This window comes from Diabrotica virgifera, chromosome 8 (genome assembly GCF_917563875.1).
Source record: "Diabrotica virgifera virgifera chromosome 8, PGI_DIABVI_V3a".
Taxonomy (NCBI): domain Eukaryota; kingdom Metazoa; phylum Arthropoda; class Insecta; order Coleoptera; family Chrysomelidae; genus Diabrotica; species Diabrotica virgifera.
The window spans coordinates 207,390,453-207,416,018 of record NC_065450.1 but is presented as its reverse complement, the minus strand read 5'-3'; the positions used below and the strand labels follow the sequence as shown (position 1 = coordinate 207,416,018).

General features: G+C 33.3%; 1 protein-coding gene across 1 annotated transcript; it reads right to left on the bottom strand.

The window, feature by feature from the left end:
- Positions 1-1,644: 1,644 nt before the first annotated feature.
- Positions 1,645-25,262, bottom strand: LOC114331043 (RNA polymerase II subunit B1 CTD phosphatase Rpap2). The gene is made up of 8 exons (XM_028280508.2): positions 24,868-25,262; positions 24,666-24,777; positions 18,527-18,816; positions 13,246-13,400; positions 7,374-7,907; positions 4,084-4,300; positions 1,942-2,094; positions 1,645-1,856 (listed from the first exon to the last, which is right to left on the bottom strand). Exons 1-8 carry the CDS (start codon positions 24,939-24,941, stop codon positions 1,685-1,687), a joined length of 1,707 nt encoding a protein of 568 aa, XP_028136309.1. The 5' UTR covers positions 24,942-25,262; the 3' UTR covers positions 1,645-1,684.
- Between the last annotated feature and the right edge of the window lie 304 nt (positions 25,263-25,566).

Genomic DNA, 25,566 nt, shown 5'->3' with positions numbered 1-25,566 from the left:
CCTGGGTTTCTGTCTAGATTTGTGTTGATTTCGTGTTTCAGATTTTCTTTTGTTTCTTCTGACTTTAGTTTCTGTATGTTAAGTTTATTGTTGTTGCGGCTTTTTTGCGTCTTTTTTAGTTGAAGTTGAAACCTAGCAATAAGAAGACTGTGATCAGAGGATACGTCTGCTCCTGGATATGCCTTTACTGCCTGAATTGAGTTTCGATATCTGTGCTTTATTAGGATGTAGTCAATTTGATTTCTGACAATTTTGTGCTCTTTGTCCGCTGGTGATTTCCATGTATACAGGCGTCGCTTAGGTAATTTAAAGAATGTATTTGCGGCTATAACATTATGCTCCTGGCAAAATTCTATTAGGCGATCTCCTCTGTCGTTTCGTTCGCCAAGCCCATATGATCCTACATTAGGGTAGCATTTTCCTTCGCCAATTTTTGCGTTGAAATCACCCATGATCACTGTTATGTCTCTAGTACTAGAAAAGATAATTAGAGGAGCCAATATCGAGACAAGCGGCAGGATTCTTAACAGGAGACAACAGTGTGTAGGTTTTGCAGATGACTTGGTGTTTCTGACACGTTCAAGAGTAGAACTTCAAAAAATGTTCAAGCAATTTGAAGAAGCAAAAAAATATGGCCCGACTATAAACCAAGGAAAAACCAAGCGTATGGAAATGAGAGGAGACAATGCTGAAGAAAATAAGTGGATTACTCTAAGCGCACGTGATAAAGTGAGTATAAATTTGAGAAGGTAACTGAATTTGAGTACCTTGGAGTAACAGTTACAAATAGAGGAGACGAAGAGAGATAGATGAACGGTTGTTGAAAGGTAGCAAAAGCAGTAGGTTCATTAAAGGTACTGTTGAAGGCAAACAACGTGTACAGGGCAGCCAAGATACGAGCGTGTGAAACAATAGTGAGACCAACGGTGTTGTATGCATTTGAAACTAGGACAATGAACCAGAAAGAAGAAAAAACCAGGAGCTAATGGAGATGCATAAGAAACCTAAAATAACTCAGAAAATCAAGGCACAGAGAGTTAGATGGTTGGGTCATGTTTTACGAATGTCACAAGAAAGAAACGTCCTAATAGTTTTATCAGCAGGAGAACAAGGGAAGAAAAGAAGAGGGAGACCACGAAGGAAGTGGTTTGATGCCGTCCGGACTGACCCAGAAGAAATAGGTACAAGAGACTGGAGAGGACAAGTACAGGACCGCAAAAAGTGGAAGAAATTAGTCAAGACTATCGAAGCCAAGGGCCTCTAAGGCCTGTAGTGCTGTTATATATATTCCTCTATAGTTTTCTGGATCTTTTCTCTCGCTTTTTGAAAATGGGTATTGTTATGCTGTTTTTCCGTTCGCTCGGTATTCTCTGTTCTTCTATAATATTCTTAAATAAGGGTAGTAATTCGTTCTGCAATTTTTTGCCTCCGTGTTTAAGCATCTCATTGGGGATATCGGTTGGCCCAGGACTTTTTCTGTTCTTAACAGACTTTATGATGTTTTCTATCTTATCGTTTATTGTCCTCCTTATATCCATTTTGTATCTGTTCTAGGTCTTCACTTTTGTTATATACCTAGATTTTTAAAGTATGTTTTATAGTGAAGATGAGCAAATAAAACAATAATAAATAAAACAAATCACATTAGTTGTTAATGTTTACTTAAAATTAATAAATAATCACATCAATTGGAGGAAATATAGTGTTCAATGAAAAGATCAATATCAGAGACCTCCTTCATTACATGACCTATTATTACTTCCTTATTAGGCAAAATGGACATTTCGAGCTTTATGTATTCCTGTGAAGCCTTTTCTTCCAATACTTTTTTAATATCCGAATCACGAATAGATAATCTAAAAGAGAAAATATAAAAAATAAACTTCCAAAGTCTAAAGTTTACAAACGTAAGCTAATTTATGGATATTGCCGATTACTTACATATTGAGCAATATTATACTTATGTAATTCCATACAACTGGCCTAAATACAATATTATCTGCGTTAAGGTTGAAAGTTTTAACTAGATTCTGCAAATCTGTAAGTATCGTGTTGTAAAACTTAATTCGCAAACCTTGCAGCAGTTGTTGCATCCTAAAAACAATAAAATACTGTAATATAATTTTTATGGAGAAAATTTAGCGAATTCATTTTATATCCCACACCACAAGATTGTAACTTTTCATCGCCCTGTATATGGCCAAAATTTGTAAATAATATATTTTTAGTCGTAAGCAGTGTTTCGTGGAAAGTGAAAAACATTAGTGATTAAGATTCTACGAACGGACTTAACAATTCAAGAACAATATAACTAAATTACAATCGGTTTTAAAAAGTGGATGTATTTGCGTTTGACGTGAACAATAGAACATTTTTAAATGCTTCCTAGAAAGTAAAGACGGTAATAAACAAAATTGTTTAGTTTTCGAATATAGGGTTTTTTCTAGCATGTAAAACAAAAATTAATTTTGGTATCTCCTGGAATTTGACAAGACGGGAAATTTTGTATACAACACTATTTGTTTTTAAAAAAGGAAAGTAGGGATGTAATGTGTAGATAGAATGCTTGCGATTGGCGAGAAGATATGGATGGAGGAAAAACAGAGTGTTTGAGTCTCAGATTGATGAAGGAAAAAAGTTACTGTGTAATTAAGATATGAAGAGAGCAGCCCAGTTCAGAAAGTAGTGATTTTGTGTGAAGTGGTTAAGTTGGTGGCCGTATAAGCAGATTTCTGTTGAGACGAAATCGTGATCGAGTCGAGAAGTAAAATCCCCTCATGTCCGAATAGATTCCAGTTTCTGTACGGAACGAGTAGGCGGTTTTTATAAATTTTGCATAAGACATCCAGCTGAGAAAAAAATCTTGGAAGTATAAAGATTGATATTGTTTGTATCGAGTCAGAGACTAAATTGAGGAGATTTCGAGCGAGTGCTGTTTGTTGGTGAAGCAGTTGGAAGAAAAGGAGAGTCGCAGCATCCGAAGGAGCACGTGTGGGGGAACCGAGGACAACACAATCAATGATAAGAAGTATAGAAGATAAAAAAGGTTAGTCAGATTATTTGTAAAAAGGAGAGAGTTGTTTTATATTACATACCATATTTTTTTTAATTTGACAATTTTACAGCATAGTTCATTTATTCATAAATTCATAGAAGATATAAATAATCTATTTAAAAACGTGAAAATTAAAATTTGTTTTATTTTTATAATAATAAGAACAGTCTACCGAATCTTTTAAAGGAAAATTTGTTAAAAAAAGGAGTTAGTAGAATTAAAGATTAATTTATTAGATAAGAAATTTTTACAACAAAATTGCGTTTAAGCATACATTTGGAATCGTATATTTATGGTATAGCATATAAATGAATAATATTTGTAGAATTTACATGATTTTGAGTACATTTATTTCCTTGTTTTGTCCTGGATGAAGTGAGCAACGAGAAATACTAGAAGCCACAAACTAAAGGTAATACTTTAAAATCAATTAGCCCTGAGAATAAATTTTATTGGAAAGTTTTATTAAATTTTGGTATTGTTTCCATGAGTAGTAATTAAAATAATTAATTAATTAATCAAATTAATAAGATGCTGATCAATATCTTAACAGAGAGAAAATAGAGAGCATAATAATACATAAAAAAGAGCATATGAGTATGTAAAGATCTAAAATAAATATCTTTACTATTTGACATCAAAGATCATGGGAAATACAGAAACCAAATTACGACTGTTTTATAGATTTTGAAAATGCGTTTGATAGGGTCCAACATGATAAACTGTTTGAGTATCTAGATAAGATTGGAATTAGAAGGACAAAGATCTGAAACTTTTACAACACCTATATTGGAATCAAGAAGCTTCTATTCTGGTACACGGCAAAGAAACAGACAAAATTTTCATTCAAAAAGGTGCCAGACAAGGTCGCATGTTATCCCCAACTTTGTTTAACGTGTACTCGGAAATAATATTTAACGAAGTCTTGGAAGGCTTCCGGTATAAATGTTGCAGATGATGTCAAAAACGAGATAGAAAGCTCAACTAACGCATCTAGACACAGTTAACCAAAAGCATTAGTTACTTACGATTTATTGACGGCCGTTAAGAATATTTTTCTTCTTAATGCCTTCTGAGAATTTACATCAACTAATGGTAATACTACAGGACTTTCGGTACAGTCTTTATTTTCTTCAGTTTTTTTAGTTTTCGACGGAAAATTACTGTCTTCCTTCTCTAACATTACCCCGCTAAAGAAACACTTCACTTTGATGGTGAGCTCCTTATTTTCTTGCTTAATTTTCGCTAAAAATGATAAATATATTATGATAATATGTATATACAGGGTGTTTCTAAATAAGTATGACAAAGTGTAGTAAAGAAAGAAAGACGTTCCCACAAATCTTTACAACTGACGACTGGTTTCGCTTCCTCAGGAGGTAATCTCCTCAGGAGGTAATCCTCATCTGAGGATGCTGTGCAAATTGTAGACAGCGAAACCGGTCGTCAGTTGTAAAACAAAGATTTGTGAGAACGTCTTTCTTTCTTTACTACATTAGTATGTACTCTCACATGCAACCCATTCATTATTTGAAGTATGAAAAACTTTAAGGGGTAAATATACATGAAAAAATAATGATAGTTTACTTTATAAACATAGGTCCGCAAATGCTTCGTTTCTGAGATACGGAGTGTTGAAATTATTCTTACAAACTGATGATTTATTTATTGTTCTACTTACCGATTGAGATATGCAAATGAAATTTGGTGGGTTTTAAGAGGTACTTATTGCGCATTGTTTGACATACAATTAAGAATGTTATATTCACCATTGGCGCGCATACGTGTAATGGTCTGAAATTTTTTAAAGAAAAAAATAGTATGCCACTGAGATATTTCAAATTAAAAATCATTTTTGAATTCCTCGTTGAATTTGTGACAAAAATGTATCTTCCCTTTTTTTCATACGATGCGCCGTTTTCCTGCAAAAAATAAAACATCTTAACGCTTACAAAATATTCGGCGTAAGTTTCTATATGAATGTATAGAAACTTATACTTTGTAAGCATTAAGATATTTTTTGCATAAAAACGGCGCGTCGCATGAAAAAATGGGAAGATACATTTTTTGTCACAAATAGGGAACTTGCATAAAATTTTAAATTCGAGAAAAATGGTATAAATCACAACAGAACATAATTTAGAACCTGTATCAAAGATAAAAAAGTTTTGTCTTTCGTTTGGCCCCTAAAGACGACTAAAAATTCAACTTATACCAGCCACCCCAAAACGCGTCGTGACGTCACGGGGTTGTATGTTTACATTCTACACCAATTGTATATATAATTTTAATTAGACATTATAAACGTCAGTAAAAAATACAGTTACGTGACGTTAAAAGTGTTTTTGATCGTTTGAACTATTCATAGAAAATTTGTACTTTTACAAAATGGTTTTATTTTCAATAGTAAACCTTCTTTCCTTTCCTTCAAAAACTGTATCAAACTCCAATCTCAACAAACTGGTATATATTATTACAACGACATACGATAAATGTCATTAGAGTATAAATATTTTTCCTTTATTCCCCGACGACGAGCTGGCCAAATACCCAAGTAGGTGGAGGCCAATAAACTAAAGAAGAAGAAGAAGAACATACGTAAATATAACCATAAACGGAACCACATAGTTAAACTCTGTGGCGTCACGGGTCGTTTGAACTATTTTAAGATAAAGAAGACTTTAAATTTGTACTTCTAAGTTATTATGAGTTTTTGAAGCGTGAAATTTTGGAAATCGCATTGTTATACAAAACTGAACATTATTATGTAATAAAAAAATGTGCAAGTTCCCTATTGAACGATTAATTAAAAAGTTATTTTTAATTTGAAATATCTCAGTAGCGTACTATTATTTTCTTTAGAATATTTCAGGCCATTACCCGCATGCGTGCCAATGGTGAATATAAAATTCTTAGTTGTATTTCCGGACATATGTTTATCGAGCAAACTGTCATAATCTTTTCAGGTAGAATTACCCCTTAAAGTTGGTCATACATACTTATTTATAAATACTTTGAAATTCATTCCGATGGGGAGATTAGAAAGACATGCATCTATTTTTAGAACATAAGTATTGATATTTTATTGTTTAAGAGATTCAGAAGGCAATATTTTGTAAATATATATTCCACAGTTAGGCAGAATACCACACCTGCTAATATTTTAAGTATTTCCCATAAAAACTAAGATTCTAATGGGGCAACACTGTGTGATAATAATTATCTCCTTCATGTTAATTGACTTTTAATTATTTTTTGCAAGTCTTTTTTTGATTTCTTAATACGTTTGCAAGTCTTTTTTGATTTCTCAATATGAGCCGCGCTGAGAAAAAGTGGTATAACTCAAAAACGTTTGTTAGTGAAATGGTATTCTTCTAATTATGTATAAAGGAACAAAGAACTTCAATCATTGTAATTCGGCATCCCTTATAAATTTCAACAAAATATTGTCAAGAATCCGTCACAACTGGCTCAATAAGTATTACTGAGAGTGTTTAGTTCGTTAACATGAAAAAAATCTTTATTTACCAACAGTTAAGTTATATGCAGTTATACCACTTTTCCTCTGAGCGGCTCATATGTACTTTTGCAAGTTTTTGCTCTGTTGACATACCTGAATAAGATCTGATGAGAAAATATTATAAAATCATACTTGCATCAAAAATATACTACTTTACAGAGCAGGAACAGGATGAAACTACAACCAAACCAACTACCTTTTGTAATCAAATCTTTAATAAGAAAAATCTTGAAAATATACTGGCCCAACATACATAGAATTTCTAATACAAAACTATGGGAAAGAATAAAACAAACTAACATATCTGCGACAGTCAAGGGAAAAAAGGGAAATGGATTGGCCATACTCTGAGGAAAGATTAAAACAACATAGCGAGACAAGCACTTGAATACCAACCAAAAAGGAAAATAAAGAGAGGAAAGATACAACTGCTGGAAGAGAACTACGCCAGACAACAGCTAAAAAAGAACTACAACGAGAAAACGCAAAAAAATTGGACTAAGATGGGGTGTCAAAAACAGAGCAAGAAATGAAATAGAATGGAAGGAACTAGTACACAGTTTATCCAGAGAATAATCAAGAAAGAAGATGCGCTAACACGGTCAGTCGGCAATTTTACACTTTTGGCCAAGAAATGCATAAGCCTCCAATACTCCACAAGGAGGGTTGGAATTGGGAACTATAGAGAGATAAAACCATTAATTAGAAAACAAAAATTGTATCCAGTTTTGTTAGTTATATAATATATGCCTACAGGCCTACACTAAAAATAAACCTAACCTAAAAATATTGACTTACCATAATCTGGTGGAGGCTGTAGCTTTGTTCCAATTAAGGAATTATCAAATTTTTCATCAGCCATTTCCCTTAAATTGAGCCTTCTACATATATCCATATATTTAATTTGTTGGTCCCTCTGTAAATTGTCTATTTGCAATTTTTCAAAATACTCACTTAATTTTTTCTCATTCAAAACAGTTTTAATTTTAGGTTCACCATATAAAAATATCAGAGATTCTAAAGTCAACCATTCTTTTACCACTTTCTTAATTTGGTCTTCAATATCGATTTTAGGAAGTTTTGTAGACTTTGTTCTCGTCTTTTTAAAGCTAGTCTTCGTATGGGATATACTGTGTGAAGATTCGAATGATTCTGGTTTGTTTTCAATGTTTTCTTCATTTTCAATTATCACTGGTAGACTAGATGACTTTTGTAAGGGATTGTAGCCGACAGGTTCCTTCTTTACTTGTATAGTTGTCTCTTCTTCTTCTATTTGTTCTATTTCTGTGATTGTTTGCATGGTTTTGATCAATTTGGACTTTTTCTTATTTCCTGTAACATCAATTCACTAATCACTGGGATAAGATGGACATAAATGAAGCTTGATTTTAAGAAATCTGAGAAATTAACTGAGAAATACCAATAAAAAGACATGAATCAAGCAAAGAAATCTGAGAAATTAACTAAGAAGAACCAATAAAAAGACATGAATCAAGTAATTTTTAGATAATATCAGTGGCGCTGATCAGGGTCGGCAGTGCCGACCCACACATTTATGGACACATTATAGATTTTTTTAAATATTTAATTTAATCAGAGTTGATGATATTTGTTTATGTGAAATAAAAAAATACCTGTGAGATAATACAGACTAAATTTTATTCATTGTTTTTAAAAGAATTCGATCGATCCGATACGTTAAGTGATTCCTGTGCGTAAGAGACTTTTCAAATTAATGATCCTATAGCCATGCACCCGATTGCGATAGCCCTGCTTCGACAAGCCGTCCCCAGATTGACGATTTGATTGTAATAAGAAGCTATGGAATATGAGCCGATAGGCAACCAATTATACATTCGCCGTATTCATTTGAATAGCAAGTCCGGCAGATACCAATCTGCCGATCGGTGATCTGCAAACGGCAGCAAGGCAAGTACCTAGTCACGTACGGGCTAGGTACAGTTCACCAAGAATAGCTGAAAGTCTGAAAATAACCACGCCCATGATGCGCATTCGTCATCCGACGGATCTCGCACTGAGCGTTCACTTAATATCTATCGTTTGTAACGTGAACAAGTCGGTACAGTCTGCGAAACATTTTTTTGTAAGTACGAACCGCAAAGGAGAATCAATTTAAAATTTGCAAATTTTGTTTAAATCGAATCTGAAGGGAAAAGTTTTAAATTTTTAATCAGACACGGGAAGTGATAGCAAACGTGATTCATTTTATGATAAATGAAGCGAAAAACAATGAACCGTGTAGAGATTTGAAAAAAGTGCAGGAACGTATGGTATTGGCAACAGGTGTTAGTTTAAGCAGCGTTCAAAAAATTGCTCGGGAAATGCAATTAATTGAAGATGGCGAATATTCCTCATTTGTAACTCCAAACAAAAAGAGAAAAAAAAGCGCTTCAAAAACGTGCTCGGACGATTTTGATATAGGGCGTCTTCGACGTTATATAATGGATTTTTGTATAACACAAAAACAAGTCCCAACTGTGAAACGCATACACAGAACATTTGCAGAGGAGTACAACTACTCAGGTTCCATAGAAAGCCTACGAACAGTAATTACAAAGATGGGATTTCGTTGGCGAAAAACCAGAACTAATAGAAAATTATTAATGGAAAAGCCCAGTATTCAACATCTTAGACTGAATTTCTTGCGTAGTATGAAACGTTACAGGAACGCAAATCGCCCAATTATATACATGGATGAAACATACGTCCATTCATCTCATACCTACCAAAAGAGCTGGTCTGATAGTTCAAACAAGGGCATACAAAAACCAGTATCTAAAGGACAGATGCTTGTGATAGTGCATGCTGGAGGTGAAAGTGGTTTTGTTAAAAACGCTTATCTGCGCTACAAACCTACTATAAAAACAGGAGATTATCATGATGCAATGAACTACGACATTTACAAAAAGTGGCTTCAGGAAAAACTGATACCAAATTTGCCCCCGAACAGCGTTTTAGTGATTGATAATGCACCGTATCACAACGTACAAACTGAGAAATGTCCAACTATGTCTTCCAGGAAAGCAGAAATGCAGCAGTGGCTGACAACGCGAAATATTTCCTTTACAGATGACATGTTGAAATTTGAATTATACGACATTATAAAATTACACAAACCTCTGTTTAAAGCCTATGAAATTGACAAAATACTCGAGGATAAAGGACATTCAGTTTTACGGTTACCCAAGATATTATCTGGATTTGAATCCTATAGAGTTAGTATGGGCTTCTATGAAGCAATATGTCGCTGAAAAAAATGTCAGTTTTGATTTTAAATTAGTGAAAAGTTTGTGTGGACTGAATAAAACGATGACGACAAATGCTATGAAAATGGATACGAGAAAGGTTATAAATATCTCTTTTAACAAAAGGTACTGGTACAAAGACACCATATTTATGCTTCACCGGGACCGAACATTTAATTTCTATTTAGTATTGCAATAGACGATTTTATTACTACTTTATTACCCTACTGCTTACGCCCTTTTTCTCCGAAACCTTTTGGTCAATGTAATGGTAATATAAAGTATAAATAGTCAATATAAAAATATAATTTTTGGTTTATAATGCCATAATTTATAGCAACACAAGCGGTTTTTGTTGGATCTATTTTATTACATATCACTTTGTAAAAAAATACTACAAATATACTGAAGAAAAGTAATGACAGTAATAATAATTGTGTACGGGACCTATTAGAAACTATTCAAACTTTACGTTTCTATATTTGTGTCTCCGATTGTACCTATATTTTAAAGTTCACCCGCGCGTACAGGCTATCTTTTTCCTTCCGAGTGCGTTCTCACTTCATTGTTCGCGCAGGCAGTTAGAATTTCAGACTTTCAGCTATTCTTGGTGAACTGTACGTCCCGGGCGCCCGGGATGAAACTATGAAATAAGTAGTTTTACGTCGTTTAATTATTGCTATTGTAGTTTTTTTTAAGTTGCCAGGAATTACCATTTAGGGGACGGGATGAATCGGAGAATTCGTTAAATCAAGTTAATTATAGAGAACAAATAAAATTGTTTAACAAATACGATCTGGAATTTTCTAATTTACTTTCTGTATCGAAGAGGTTTAGCGGAGTACCTAAAACAGCACAGAATGAAAGAATCAATTAGTAGCTACATTTTGATCCTTTTCGGTAGAAGTAGACGAAACTACTGAGAGGTAACATGTCATTCACAATTATCAATTGTTCTTCGATACGCGTTACGTCTGATATTTATGAGAGGTTTTTAGGTTTTCAGACGTGAGTAAAAGCCATAAGACAGAATATATTTTTGGTGTTTTAAAGGACAGATTAAAATTTTTGGATATCAAAAATAAATTGGTAAGGCAAACTTATGACGGCCTTGATGTCCGGTGAATTGTATGGTCTCCAGGCAAAAGTTAAAACTATTACACCCCCGCTTTATTTACTCACTGTCATAAGTCATGTACCTCTTTGACGATTCAAAATTTAAAAGTTACGCCAAAGAATTTTCAAAATATTTATTAGACAAGTTCATTAAAAATTATCCATCATTCTTTAATCAAATAAAATAAAAAAATGAAATTTTATATGCTGATTCAAATATTTTCGGAAGGTGGGATAAGTTACAAAATATGTATAATTTTATACCTATAGGTACTGCAATTCATTAGGTACAACAAACCGTTTCCGAAATTAATAAATTATTGTTCTCAAATGTGGGCAAATTCTGCCTCAAATGAACGGGATTTCTCTTGTATCAAAAGAGTCAAAACGTATTGTCGAAACACCATAAAACAAGAGATGATGTGCTTGTCTCGAATGTCAATAGAAAAAAACTTTTAAAATCCCTCTAAAACAATAATAAATTTTACAATGACGTTATAACCCATTTTGCTACTTCGAAACAACATAGACTAGAGTTAATTTATAAACAGGTTTAGGTTCTAAATTTATAGGAAAAAACAAAAAAAAAATAAAAATAAAACAAAAACCAAAAATCTCATATGAAATTGAAGCCTTTTAATTAGATGACATACCTATCTGAGGAGACAAAACCTTGCCGACCCTGTCCCTAAAGCCACGAGCCGCCACTGGATAATATAGTAGCAATGAAGCACAATAACATAAAAACTGCATAAAGAAGTGGCATTTACCTTTATTAAGGGGGTGAGTACGGTTTGAAATCCAATTTGATTTATTATTTTAAATGAAAGTGCATAAATTCAAGAATATTCACTGATAATTTTAGATTGATCGGAGTAAAATTACCAAAGATACAGCATGTTGAATATCTCTCCTAGGTCTGGATCCCGCGTATGAAAAAAAAGTTGATTAATAGCAAGCTAAAAATTTGTTAATAGCTTAAGGGTGTCTAGTCGGATAAACTTTGATGTATGGGAACGCTGGAACAGGGGCAGTTTTAATTGTGGAACAGGTTAAAAATTTGGAACGGTCACACCACGAAAACGGCACATTTATTTTGTCCGACAGAACAGACTTAAACTCTCCGAACAGAGATTAAACTCTCATGCAAAAATCAGACTACTATTTATTACCTGTCATAATTCCTGTCATTTGACATATTCTACATGTTCCACTCATTAAAACGCCCATTTGGTGATAAATAGCAGTGTAATTTTTGGATGAGAGTTTAATCTCTGTTCGTAGAGTTAAAGTCTGTTCTGTCGGACAAAATAAATGTGCCGTTTTTGTGGTGTGACCGTTCCAAATTTTTAACCTGTTTCACAATTAAAACTGCCCCTGTTTCAGTGTTCCCATATATCAAAGTTTATCCGACTAGACACCCTTAAGCTATTAACAAATTTTCAGCTTCCTATTAATCAACTTTTTTTTCATACCTATACCTTTGACTCGCTTTGCCGCGGTTTCGCGCCAGCATGCTTGAGGGTAGTGAGAAATGCTCAACAACTGTTCACCTTCTCTTTTGTAGATTAGTTCGCGATTCAAAAGCATATACCGGTGTGCATCACTTTACGATTTGACAGACAAAAAAGAAGACATAGACGGAGTTGTCAAAACTTTAAACGAGCTTTTCTCAAAACTGCTTTTTCAAATGCGGTGGACATTGCAACTCAAAAACTACTACAGCCGTTCCTCCTGAAATTTTACATAGATTCTCTGTAGACATTTCGTGATTTAACGCTGTCGAGATATATTTGTTTTTATGCTTATTTTTTGGTTTTCACACTTTTGTTACAATTTGGTTTTTTTAACTTCCGAAGTATACCAAGAACTAAAAAATCGTTAAAAATAAAAAAAAACTCCGACAGCGTTACCTTGAGAAACTCATAATCTAATTAAATCTTTTTAATTTTTTATTTTACATGATCCAGTAACCAGTTATGATGACCACCGCAATATCCATTTTTTTGAGGTGTCTGTACAAATTTACCACTGTTGGCATATTTTTCAATATTTTTCCTATAGGTTTTTTTAATATTCTTTCAATTGTACTTAATATGCTTATTTAATTTAAAAATAAAATAATTCTACCATAGTTTCAAAACAAATCACAAAAATGTGCTTGAAATGTTGATTTCAAACCATGCCCCTCCCCCTTAAAGAATCTTTTCGAAAACAGTTAATAGTATGATATTTATAGGAACAGTAGATTATTTCAACAAAATCTAGTAATAATAAGACTAATTTACCTGTTTGTTTTGCTTTATTTTGGTCTCTATTGGACCCTTTTTCTTTGTTGATCATATCTTCTAAAGAAACATTAGTAAAGCTACCCACGGAAGTGAATAAAGGTTCAACTACAGGTTTAGATATGCCTTGGTCTATAAGTTCACCTGGTAAGCCCCTGAAAATGGCAAATTATTTCTCTAAAAACATGTCAGATCTATTATATGAAAAGTCTATTAGCAATCGTTTGAATTATAATATATCTTTTCTGTTTTATAAACCCTTAAAGACTCTGGATGGGTCTTTGCATGCCTGGCTATGTCTTTCCATTTTGACCTCTATCGTGTCCTCCTCCATTGTCTTACATTCATAGTTTTCAGGTCGTTTTCCACATCATCCGACCATATTATTCTGGGTCTTCATTTTTTGTTTTCCTTTCGGCTTTCATTGTAATATTTCTTTTGTTGATTCTGTATCTTCTTATCTATGGATATGTACCAGCCATGATAGGCTCTGACTTTTAACAAATCTTACAATGAATGTTGTGCCCTTCCCTTCATTAAATTCATCATTCTTGTTGTTGCTCCTAATTCTCCATGTGCTGTCTTACTCTTGCACAGGGCCACATATTTTCCTCAGTATCGATCTTTTGAATGTCTTGAGTTGTGCTTCAGTGTGCTGCATCTTTTTTTGTCTTTAAATTGTCATAAACATAGGTTACTACCAGTCTAATTAATGTTCTACTAATAGATAGCCATTTTGGTCCTTTTATATAATAATTTCGATGTCATTAATCTTTTATTTACATAATATGCACGATTCCCACTGAAAATCATCATCATTCTCTTTGCCTTATCCCTATGCGGGGTCGGCTTCCCTAATTGCATTTCTGCAAACAATTCTATCTTGGGTCATATCAATGTTAATCCCCTTTACCAACATGTCCTGCCTAATCGTCTCCCCCCAGGTCTTCTTTGGTCTTCCTCTCCTACTCCTTCCAGGAATCTGCACTTCAGCTATTCTTCGTATTGGGTGATTAACGTCTCGACGTTGAACATGGCCAAACCATCTTAATCTAAGCATTCTCATTTCCGCCACATGCATTCGTTGTTCCTCTTTCTTTTTCACTGCCCAACATTCAGTTCCGTACATGATAGCCGGTCTTATGGCTGTTTTATAGAATTTTCCCTTCAGCTTCATTGGAATTTTCATCCAACCAGCCCTAATTCTACTGCATGCATCTCCATCTATTTCTCCATTACTCTGTAATACCGATCTTAAGTACTTAAAACTATTGCTTTTCACAATCATTTCACCATCCAAAGATACCATTTTATTTGTATTAACTCCATCTTTAAATGAACATTCCAAATACTCTGTTTTTAGTTTTAAACTTTTAAACCTTTTTCTTCCAGAGTTTGTCTCCACTGTTCCAGTTTTTGTTCTAAGTCTCTTTCACTATTTCCTATTAACACTAGGTACATCATCAGCATACATTAGGCACCATGGAATGCTACCCTGTAGTTTCGCTGTTATCTGGTCCAAAACTAATGAGAATAGATAAGGACTAAGCACCGAGCCTTGGTGCAATCCTACTTTCATCTGAAATTTATCAGTCTCTCCCACACCTGTCCTAACACTAGTCGTTACTCCCTCATAAATATCTCTCACAATCTTTATATATTTGCTAGGGACTCCTTTCTTATTGAGTGCCCACCACATCATCTCTCGAGGAACTCTATGATATGCTTTCTCAAGATCAATGAATACCATATGAGCGCTGGTCTCTTTATTCCTGTATTCTTTCATCAGTTACTTTACAATGAAAATTGCATCTGTTGTTGATCTACCCTGCATAAAGCCAAATTGATTATCGGATATTTTGCTTTCTTCACATATCTGTCTAGTCCAGAAAGCCACTGCGCATCCGCTAGGAAAAATATTCCGATTCGGATTTTTTGCACAATCTTACTCAAAAAGGACCCCTTTTAACAAATTTGCACGTTGCCAGGACCAAAAATGGGTCAAAAATTTTTTAAACGTTTTTTTTGTTTTTTTCCTAATTTTTTGTGCATGGAACAAAGTTTTTTAGGTTTTTTGGATCATTCCAAACAGAAAAGGTCTTTAGTGACATTTCTCTAAAGTTGATAATTTTTGACATATAAGCGATTAAAAATTGAAAAATTGCGAAATTGGCCATTTTTAACCCTCAAAAACTATGTGAAAAACTGAAAATTTGAATGTTGCCAAGGTAGGTAGATATTCTTTAAACATCGATTGATGAAATCCCGAAGAGTTTTTTGCAATACAATATTCAAAACTCCTTTGTTTTTTAATTGCTAATCAAGCGTGCGCGACACTATTTTCCACCGACAGTATGGTGCAAATGAAAGGACTTTTCTCTAAAGTTGATTGTTTTTGACATATAAGCGATTAAAAATTGAAAAATTGCGAAATCGTCCATTTGTAACCCTCAAAAACTATGTGAAAGACTGAAAATTTGAATGTTGCCAAGGTAGGTAGATATTCTTTAAACATCGATTGATGAAATCCCGAAGAGTTTTTTGCAATACAGTATTCAAAACTCCTTTGTTTTTGAATTTCTAATCACGCGTGCGCGATACTATTTTCCACCGTTGCATGTGTATACAGTATGGTTCAAATGAAAGGAATAAATTCGTTATTTCGTAAACCGGTGACTTCAAGGAAAAAACCCGAAACAGGTCGATTTTTATTTTTAAGTTATGATATGTGGCATATACTATACTTGTATATATACTAGTGACGTCATCCGTCTGGGCGTGATGACGTAATCGATGATTTTTTTAAATGAGAATAGGGGTCGTGTGGTAGCTCATTTAAAAGGTTCTTCAATTCTCTATTCAGTAATATAAACATTTATATAATTATTTATACAGGGTGTCCTTCTACTTCTTTTTTTGTCAAATAATTTAATTTAATAAAAATTTTTTGGACACCCTGTATAAATAATTATCTAAATGTTTACATTACTGAATAGAGAATTGAAGAACCTTTCAAATGAGCTACCACACGACGGATGATTCCAAACAGAAAAGGTCTTGAAAAATTGCGAAATCATCCATTTGTAACCCTCAAAAACTATGTGAAAGACTGAAAATTTGAATCTTGCCAAGGTAGGTAGATATTCTTTAAACATCGATTGATGAAATCCCGAAGAGTTTTTTGCAATACAGTATTCAAAACTCCTTTGTTTTTGAATTTCTAATCACGCGTGCGCGACACTATTTTCCACCGTTGCATGTGTATACAGTATGGTTCAAATGAAAGGAATAAATTCGTTATTTCGTAAACCGGCGACTTCAAGGAAAAAACCCGAAACAGGTCGATTTTTATTTTTAAGTTATGATATTGTGGCATATATGGTATACTAGTGACGTCATCCGCCTGGGCGTGATGACGTAATCGATGATTTTTTTAAATGAGAATAGGGGTCGTGTGGCAGCTCAGTTGAAAGGTTCTTCAATTCTCTATTCAGTAATGTAAACATTTAGATAATTATTTATACAGGGTGTCCAAAAAATTTTTATTAAATTAAATTATTTGACAAAAAAAGAAGTAGAAGGACACCCTGTATAAATAATTATATAAATGTTTATATTACTGAATAGAGAATTGAAGAACCTTTCAAATGAGCTACCACACGACCCCTATTCTCATTTAAAAAAATCATCGATTACGTCATCACGCCCAGACGGATGACGACACTAGTATACCATATATGCCACAATATCATAACTTAAAAATAAAAATCGACCTGTTTCGGGTTTTTTCCTTGAAGTCGCCGGTTTACGAAATAACGAATTTATTCCTTTCATTTGAACCATACTGTATACACATGCAACGGTGGAAAATAGTGTCGCGCACGCGTGATTAGAAATTCAAAAACAAAGGAGTTTTGAATACTGTATTGCAAAAACTCTTCGGGATTTCATCAATCGATGTTTAAAGAATATCTACCTACCTTGGCAACATTCAAATTTTCAGTCTTTCACATAGTTTTTGAGGGTTACAAATGGACGATTTCGCAATTTTTCAATTTTTAATCGCTTATATGTCAAAAACAATCAACTTTAGAGAAAAGTCACTAAAGACCTTTTCTGTTTGGAATCATCCAAAAAACGTAAAAAAACTTTGTTCCATGCAAAAAAATAATTTTAGGAAATAACGATTAAAAAAATTTTGGACCCACTTTTGGTCCTGGCAACATGAAAATTTGTTAAAAGGGGTCCTTTTTGAGTAAGATTGTGCAAAAAATCCGAATCGGAATATTTTTCCTAGTGGATGCGCAGTGGCTTTCTGGACTAGTCTATCACTTACTCTCTCCCACATTTTCATGGTGCGGCTAAGTAGTTTTATAGCCCTGTAGTTTGTACATTGTTGTATGTCTCCCTTGTTTTTGTAGACAGGTACTAATATACTGCTTCTCCATTCGTCTGGCATTTGTCCAACTTCCATAATTCTATTAAATAGACCTGCTAGCCAACTTATTCCTGTCTCTCCCAATGCTCTCCATACTTCCCCAGGAATATCATCTGGTCCGACTGCTTTTCCTTTCTTTATTTTTTGAAGCGCTTGAGCCACTTCCTCATTTGTTATTCTGTTGACCATTGCTGTTACTGTCTCCGTTAACTCTACAGGCTGTCTGTTAAATTCTTCATTTAATAAACTGTCAAAATACTTTCTCCATCTCTTTTTGACATCCTTTTCGTGAATTAGTATTTTATTATTTTCATCTCGGATACATATATTCCTGGATACATCTATACTCGGATACATCTATACTCGGATACATCTATACTCTCGTATGTCATCTATACATCTCGGATACATCTATACTCGGATACGATTCCCACTAAAAATATGTGCATTAATTTCACTGCTTTTTTCTTTTGATTGATTTCTGGGCCCAGATATGTGAAAGCTTCCACACATTTGATGGTATAGTTGTCTATTGCGATATTATTTTCATTGTAGGTGTTCTTTTAACAGTCATGTACTTGGTTTTTGTTTAGTTTATTTTAAGCCCTATCTTTTGTGCCTGAGGATCAATTACCTTATATACTTCTATTAGTTGTGACTTGCTCCTATTAATGCTACTATAGGAATAACTACATTTGATAGTGAATCTCTCTGTTGCACTCCTATATTAAGTCCTTTTATTTATTTGGATACTTGTTTACTGAAATATATCATCCCAAATGATTCTGAATGTTATGCGAACAAAGTTAACCTTTAAAAATAGACAAAAAAAAGTAAACTCACCCTCCTTCACTACCTAAAAATTGGTACTCTGGAATGGAATCTAGCTTGCGCAACCATAAAGGACTATCATCGATCTGTTTTTTTATATGTATACTAGCTTTATAACAAAAGTTACTACAATAGTTCTTCCGATCTGTGATGTCATACACTTTGTTATGTTTAGTTGATATGTAAAACTGTTTTTTGGGCATTTCTGGAATCTTTCTTCCACATACTGAGTAGCCACATAGCTTTGTAATAGCCCTTTCTTCAACTATATCTTGATAATGTGATTGATTAATGTATGGAAGCTACAATATTAAAAAATATGTTAAACTGAAAAATAGATAGAATATTGGCCTTAAAATGAAAATAAAAAAATTAATTTATGCCAGGATGCTCATAAAAAACCCACCAAGTTACGCAAGGATATAGAAATAATATTGCGCAATACTATTCTCTAAAAATGACTCAGACAATAACATTAAAAAATTATGAAAAATAATCACAAATACTGAAATCAGATTAGTAAAAGTAAAATTAAAAAAAGGAGAAGAGGAAGATGGAGTAACAACTGAGACAGTCAAAGAAATGGGAGAGGTAAGGACTGAAGTTATGCTTAGAATCTGTAATAATCTGGAATACCTGAAAAACTTCAAATAACTGGAGTAAACTAACTTTTATTCCCATATGTAAAAGAGGTTCACCCACAGATGGCAGTTACCGTACAGTAGCATTGATATCCCCTACAAGCTAAGTACTTCTAACCACTATCAATAAAAGACTCTAAAATCAATTCTCTTACCACAAATTTCCCAACAACAATGGGGATTCATCCTAGGTACGAAAACAAGAGAACACATTCGTAATATTCATCATATAATATAAAAATCCCAAGAATTTAATATAGAAACATATTTGTACTTTGTTGACTACTCCAAGGCCTTCGATAACTTAAAATGTGGCATGTACTTGAATTGGTGAGTGAAAGAATAGTACATCTCCAAAACTGTCATTTTAAGAAAATTTAAAAAACCATTTAAACAAAAATCTAGCGGTTTTTTGATATTTTCATACATTGTAAAGTTGTAGCTTTTGTGCTTATTTATTAAATGGCCAAATAAAATTTATTAAAACAAACTCCAGAAGAAAGATATTTGTAAAAATGTATCATGTACATGTACTGTTCTTTCACTCAATTACAAAAAAACACAATTCTGAAACTACATTTATTGGTTTTGTTTAGAAATATTTATTAACAATGCATGGAATGCAAGATTGTTAACCCTTTACTATCAATGACTAAATGAATCCTTCCTCCCGTTCTTTCACTCATCTACCAAATTGCCCTGTCGATATTGAATCGCAGAGAGTTGTGTTTATACTGTTCTTTTGCCCGGTGTTTGCTCAGTTCAAAATGTCGTTTTTGGCATTTATATTGTTCTTTCACTCACTGATTTACTTAGAGAAATGGATATGCCACGATATCAAATCTATTACCAAAACTGGACATAGATAGGTACCTATAATCAACTATTTTCAATGGGAAATAAGCCACAATTTTATCAAAAAATGATTTTATTAACGTTTCGAAGCCCAAATCGGGTTTCGAAACACTAATAAAATCATTTTTTTCTTAAAATTGTGGCTTATTTCCCATTGAAAATAGTTGATTATAAAAATGCCACAGGGAAATAGCTTCAGAACAACAATAGGTACCTAATACTGCTAATGTATGAGTTAATAAGGTGGTTTTGAAAAACTTGTGGCTTTGAAGTTCAGCAGGGATGTATAATATTGCCCATTCTATATAATACATACAGTGAACACATTATGTGTCAAGTTTTTGAGGAATGATGAGAACAATGTGGAGCAACAATAAGAGGAAGAATAATCAAACACTAGGATATGGTGATGATATGGTTATACTGACGTCTTGATCAGAAGAACTAGAACAAATTATGAATAAGCTGGACACAGTGAGTACAGAAGCTGGTTTGAAAATAAATATACAAAGGACCAAAGTAATGATCATCAATAGAAACAGAAAGAATCAACATAGATAGAAACATGGCAGGTTATGAAGTGGTTAGACGACTAACTTATATACGCTCTGTCATCACTAACAGTGGAGGGTGGCCAAGATGAGATCCATTGATGCATCCCAATGGCCAGATCAGCAACAGTGAAACTTACAAAATATGGAAGAACACTGACATTATAAAAAAACACAAAATTATGACTTGTTAGCATTAATATTTCCTATCGCCACCTATGCTTCAGAAACATAGACCATCAAAAAATCTTATTCGAAGCGTATAATGGCTATAATAATTTCAATTTGAAGTGAGGGTTTACCCTAGAATGTTGTGTATACCATGGACCACACATCACACAAATAATTCAATATTAGAAGAATTTAACATAAAAACTGGACTCACGAAAACTATCAACAAAAATATACTGAGATATTTTGGATATATACCTAATAGACGAAGGAGGCATGTAACAAATGATATTTAATAATATAATAATAATAACAAAGGTCCTTATTTTTCCTTCCAGTACAGTCGGAAAAATGAAACAATACCCATGAAGGATCACATCAATCACTTATTTTGTATTTGTTGTCTTTTTCTATAACACACATTTGTTATTTATAGAGAAAGACAGCAAATACAAAATAAGTGATTGATGTGACTGTTCATAGGTATTCTATCATTTTTCCAACTGTACAGTTATGATCATTGAATAGTTTACAGGCTTACGTATCTAGGAGCCAATTTTTTAAATTTTTACCTCGTTTAAACCCATCTTTTACGTCAAAGTGACGTTAACAGTGGTGTATCTACAATAGGTTGATTAAAATTAAAAAATAAAAATAATATACATAAATATATTTTACAAAATTTAACAAAATGGATAGTATAGAAAGAAGTTTTTTTGAATAAAATGGATTATGGTCTTAATAGTTAACGAAAATAGGGAAGCATGGTTTTAAAATATCCATTTTATTTTAAATCTATTTTATATTAAATAATGATAAACAATGTTAAATAACAAACAATAATTTGTGTAATTCTTCTACGTGCAGTGCAAATACTGCCCGGAAACGCTGTCTCTTCGTTAGCTTTTTGAGCTCTGACAAAAGGAGATTCTCTCAAATAATCTACTAATAACTCATCCTGTTGATCTGTGGAGATCTTCTGCCCTGTTGAACCGCCCAACCTTGCTATAGAGTGATAATTATCCCATCTTTCTTTTATTTTCCATATATTATGCACAAATGGCTTGCATACAAATCTGCAGCAACTTTCCTTAGTGAACAACATTCTTTGAGTTTGGCAATTGCTCTTGCTTTTTGCATACCACTCAAATGTATTCTAACCATTTTGGAGGAGTTTGATATCGTTTTATTTTATTTTTCAACACTAGCCATATTTTTGACAAGCATTGACTTTTTGAAATTTTTTGACTTTGACAAATCCATATGACACTGTACTTGTAGAGTATTACAATACAAGAAGAAAAAACCGCTAATTGCTGTAAAAATGAGTGGCGCATACAATATTCCAGCTACAAAAGATCTGATATGAATATTAGGTGGCGCGAAAATGTATTTTCATTTTGATGCAAAACAAAATTCTAGTTTTATTTTAAAAGATTTTTTCATAATATTTTCCCAATTTGAAGTAAAACGTGCCACAAAAGAGTAACTTTGATACAGTTTGAATTTTGAAACTCTTTTGTGGCACGTTTACTTCAAATCTTTTAAAATAAAACTAGAATTTTGTTTTGCATCAAAATGAAAATACATTTTCGCGCCACGTAATATTCATGTCAGATCTTTTGTAGCTGGAATATTGTATGCGCCACTCATTTTTACGGCGTTTAGCAGTTTTTTATTCTTGTGTCAGGAGTTTTTCAAAGTTATTTATAAATTAAATGTATAAAGTTGAATGCAATGTTTCTCGATTACACGTTAAGCTTTATAAATGGTCGCCTTTGTCGCATTATCTCCCAAATAATCTAGTGTCCATCGAATGTACACTAGATTTTTTTTTCTATTCGAAATAGATTGAAAAAAATATTGGGATGGCCGGTAAATGAACTAGCATTGCCTGTTGCCAGATCAAATTAGCGTCATAACCACTACAACTACATAACCCATTTAGGGAATAATCGTTAATTGGATTATACTTTTGTAGCTTAATAACATCTAAACGGCTTAACCGATTTTGTTCACTAAACATGAGTTTGAACCGTACTGACAAAAAGGATCTTATGCATCTAAGGTCAAGTATGATAACTGAAGCTGTTACAGGAATTATTGAGGTTGAAAATTTCCCCATAAGAAATAGATTTGACCATACTTATGAAGCCTATTGGGACCGTGCAAGTTCAGTAAAGCGACCTCTATTTCTACGCTCTGTACTTTTATTCGCACTTTTAATTATATTGGCCAATTATATTAGTCCTGGTTGCTGGATAATTGTCAAGACCATAGTCCAAAAAAATAATAAGAAGAAAAAATAAGATGCAGGTTATGTTTAGCAAACGTAAACAATTGTATGTAGTAAATAAAATCAGTTATTAAAATGCAGTACTGCAAGCAAAATACAATTAATTAAATTTACCTCTATATAATAATTGCATATCATATCAATATTGTGGAGCAATATATAATTTTTCTGCGTCAATGATAGAAGGTATGAAATATACGTCAATTTGACAATTTCAATTGACAATATGAATTATTTAAGATAGTTGCAATATTTCTCAGTGACTTGTGCACGGTCGTTTCTCGTTTCCCTTTCCAAGTACTTGCACACCACGAATAACTTAAAAATTCGAAATTTCCTGGATATAAGGTATACACCATTAGATTCGTCTAGAGTTCTTCTACAAACGCTCAGTTATTGGAGTCATTCGTAGGTTGAAATTTTGAGTAATTGTCGAAAAACCAAAATTTTCAAAGTTTAGTTTTTCAGTTTTTTGGCTATACTGAGCCGTGTGTATGTCTGATCCTGACTGCTTAGACACCATTTGAAAGCTTGACTCAGCGCTATTGATTTGGTGTATTTACTGTTCTCCTGTCTCTTTTTGAACCGAAGATATATACCGCCAAAAAATATGCCGTTTTGTATCTACCAAGTCCAATAGCTGGCTTATGGGTAGTCAAAACTCACAAACTACACCGGTTCTGAATCAGCCCTCACCCCCTCTTCAAACACAGAAAGAAAAATTCAGATCGGTTTAACTTTTCTACACATACATACATACATACAAACATATCCACAAACAGTTTCCCTTTTTTAAATAAAAAGTGACTCATATTTCTGAGCTCAGTAACTTTTGAACGGTATAACCGATTTTCAAAATTAGACATGCGTTGGAAAGGTAATGATTGCTTCTATTATAAGCCGCAAAGGTCGGAGCTAAATTTTCGAAGTTTTTGGGAGTTTTGGGGACGAGAACGAAAAACAGACCCTAAATAGGAAGGGCCGTAAAATCCACACCCTTGGACCAACATGGATGGTTGACGAATGAATGGGTGAGTCTTTTCCTGAACTTTAAGATGTGAGTTGGCCCAATTTTCAATTCAGTCAGATTTAGAAAATCGAAAATTTCGTGTATATATAGTGTCGCGTGTAGGGGGTATAGGTATGCGCCACTGGCAAGAACTGCCGTTCTCTGGTAATAAAAATTAAGGTGTAAACTATTCAGTGATCCTAACTGTACATACAGTACACAAAATATACAAAATATATACATTTGAATGTAACATAGCAGGCAAAAGATCCAGAGGAAGATCTCCAGTATGATGGTCTGACCAAATGAAGGACATGGCTGGTCATTCATTCTCTGAAGCAAAAACACACACAGTAGAGAGATAATTGTACAGAAATAGTCAAACAAATTATATGACTTCATTACATCTTTAAGAAGATGAAAAGATAGAGGAGGAGGTTCATAAAAAGAACCTATTTGTCATACATCAGTAGTTGTTGGAACAATTTAGTTCCACAGGTCAGAAAGTGCTGGAAAATAAATGACTGTTCAAATGTTTCATACGGAATTCCCCAAACAACAAAATAAACTTTGCAAGTTAGCCTATAAGACAGTCATACACGCAATAGCATTAAAAGTTTAGACTTACACATCTGGTAAAAATTTCTGGTCTCAATTTTCCTTCTATTGAAAACTCAACAATTTTGAACGCTCTCGTTTCGCATTCTTTTTTCCTTAGAGCAGCAATCTGGACATCTTTCCTACAAACAAAGTGGTTTTTATGAAATCATGCAAGATTTTGCAAGAGTTTTGTCCTATTTTTTCACACAATAACTTTCATGATCACTTACTGCGTCTCTTTGGAGCTACCCTCTGATTGAATGTTTTTGGCTAATTTAACGTAATCATCTAAAGAGTCTTGCATTTTTAGTTCCTAAAACATAAATACACCATTCAGACTACTAAAGTCTTGGCCTTTTTGTGTCTATTGCACTGCACTATGCACTATTAGATACCGGAGCGGAGACGTCAATATAAAATGACGTTTGTGTTTGTCTAGTGTTGTAGTTTCAAACAAAAAAAATAAGACGAATTAACTACTACTCTTCTGCTCAGAATATTCAAAATAATATTCATTAGTAGCAGGAAAAAAGAAAACCGGTTATATTATTGCTATTCTATAAGTACTTAAGGCATAATATTGTTTGAAGCGAAATATGTTTTTTCCACTGTATTTCCCTAAAATAATCGTCATTGCACCTTGCACCATTTCGCATTCCGCCAATCGAATTCAGCTGGCTAAAGCTCGACTCACACCACACGTTCAGTAATGTTACTTGAATTTTTAATAAATATATTTGTTGAATTTTGTTGTTAATCAGTCAAATATTTATGGACTTCAGGACTTTTTTGTCCTGATTTTTTGTCCTCTAATTGCATTTAATTTTATCTATTAAACTTTTGTATTTGTAGATTTTTACTTATAATCACGGGCGCCCATATAAAAATTTTGGACATTATGGATTTAAAGCACCCTATGTAACGCACAG

What these genes read in the sequence shown, in the direction of transcription:
- LOC114331043 (XM_028280508.2), bottom strand. Translation starts at nt 24,941, where the DNA reads ATGCAAGACTCTTTAGATGATTACGTTAAATTAGCCAAAAACATTCAA. An exon ending in CAGAAATTTTTACCAGATGT is followed by an intron (nt 18,817 to 24,665) that starts GTAAGTCTAAAC and finishes TTAATATTGTAG; the next exon opens with CTTCCATACATTAATCAATC. An exon ending in AAATAAAGCAAAACAAACAG is followed by an intron (nt 7,908 to 13,245) that starts GTAAATTAGTCT and finishes TTGATGTTACAG; the next exon opens with GAAATAAGAAAAAGTCCAAA.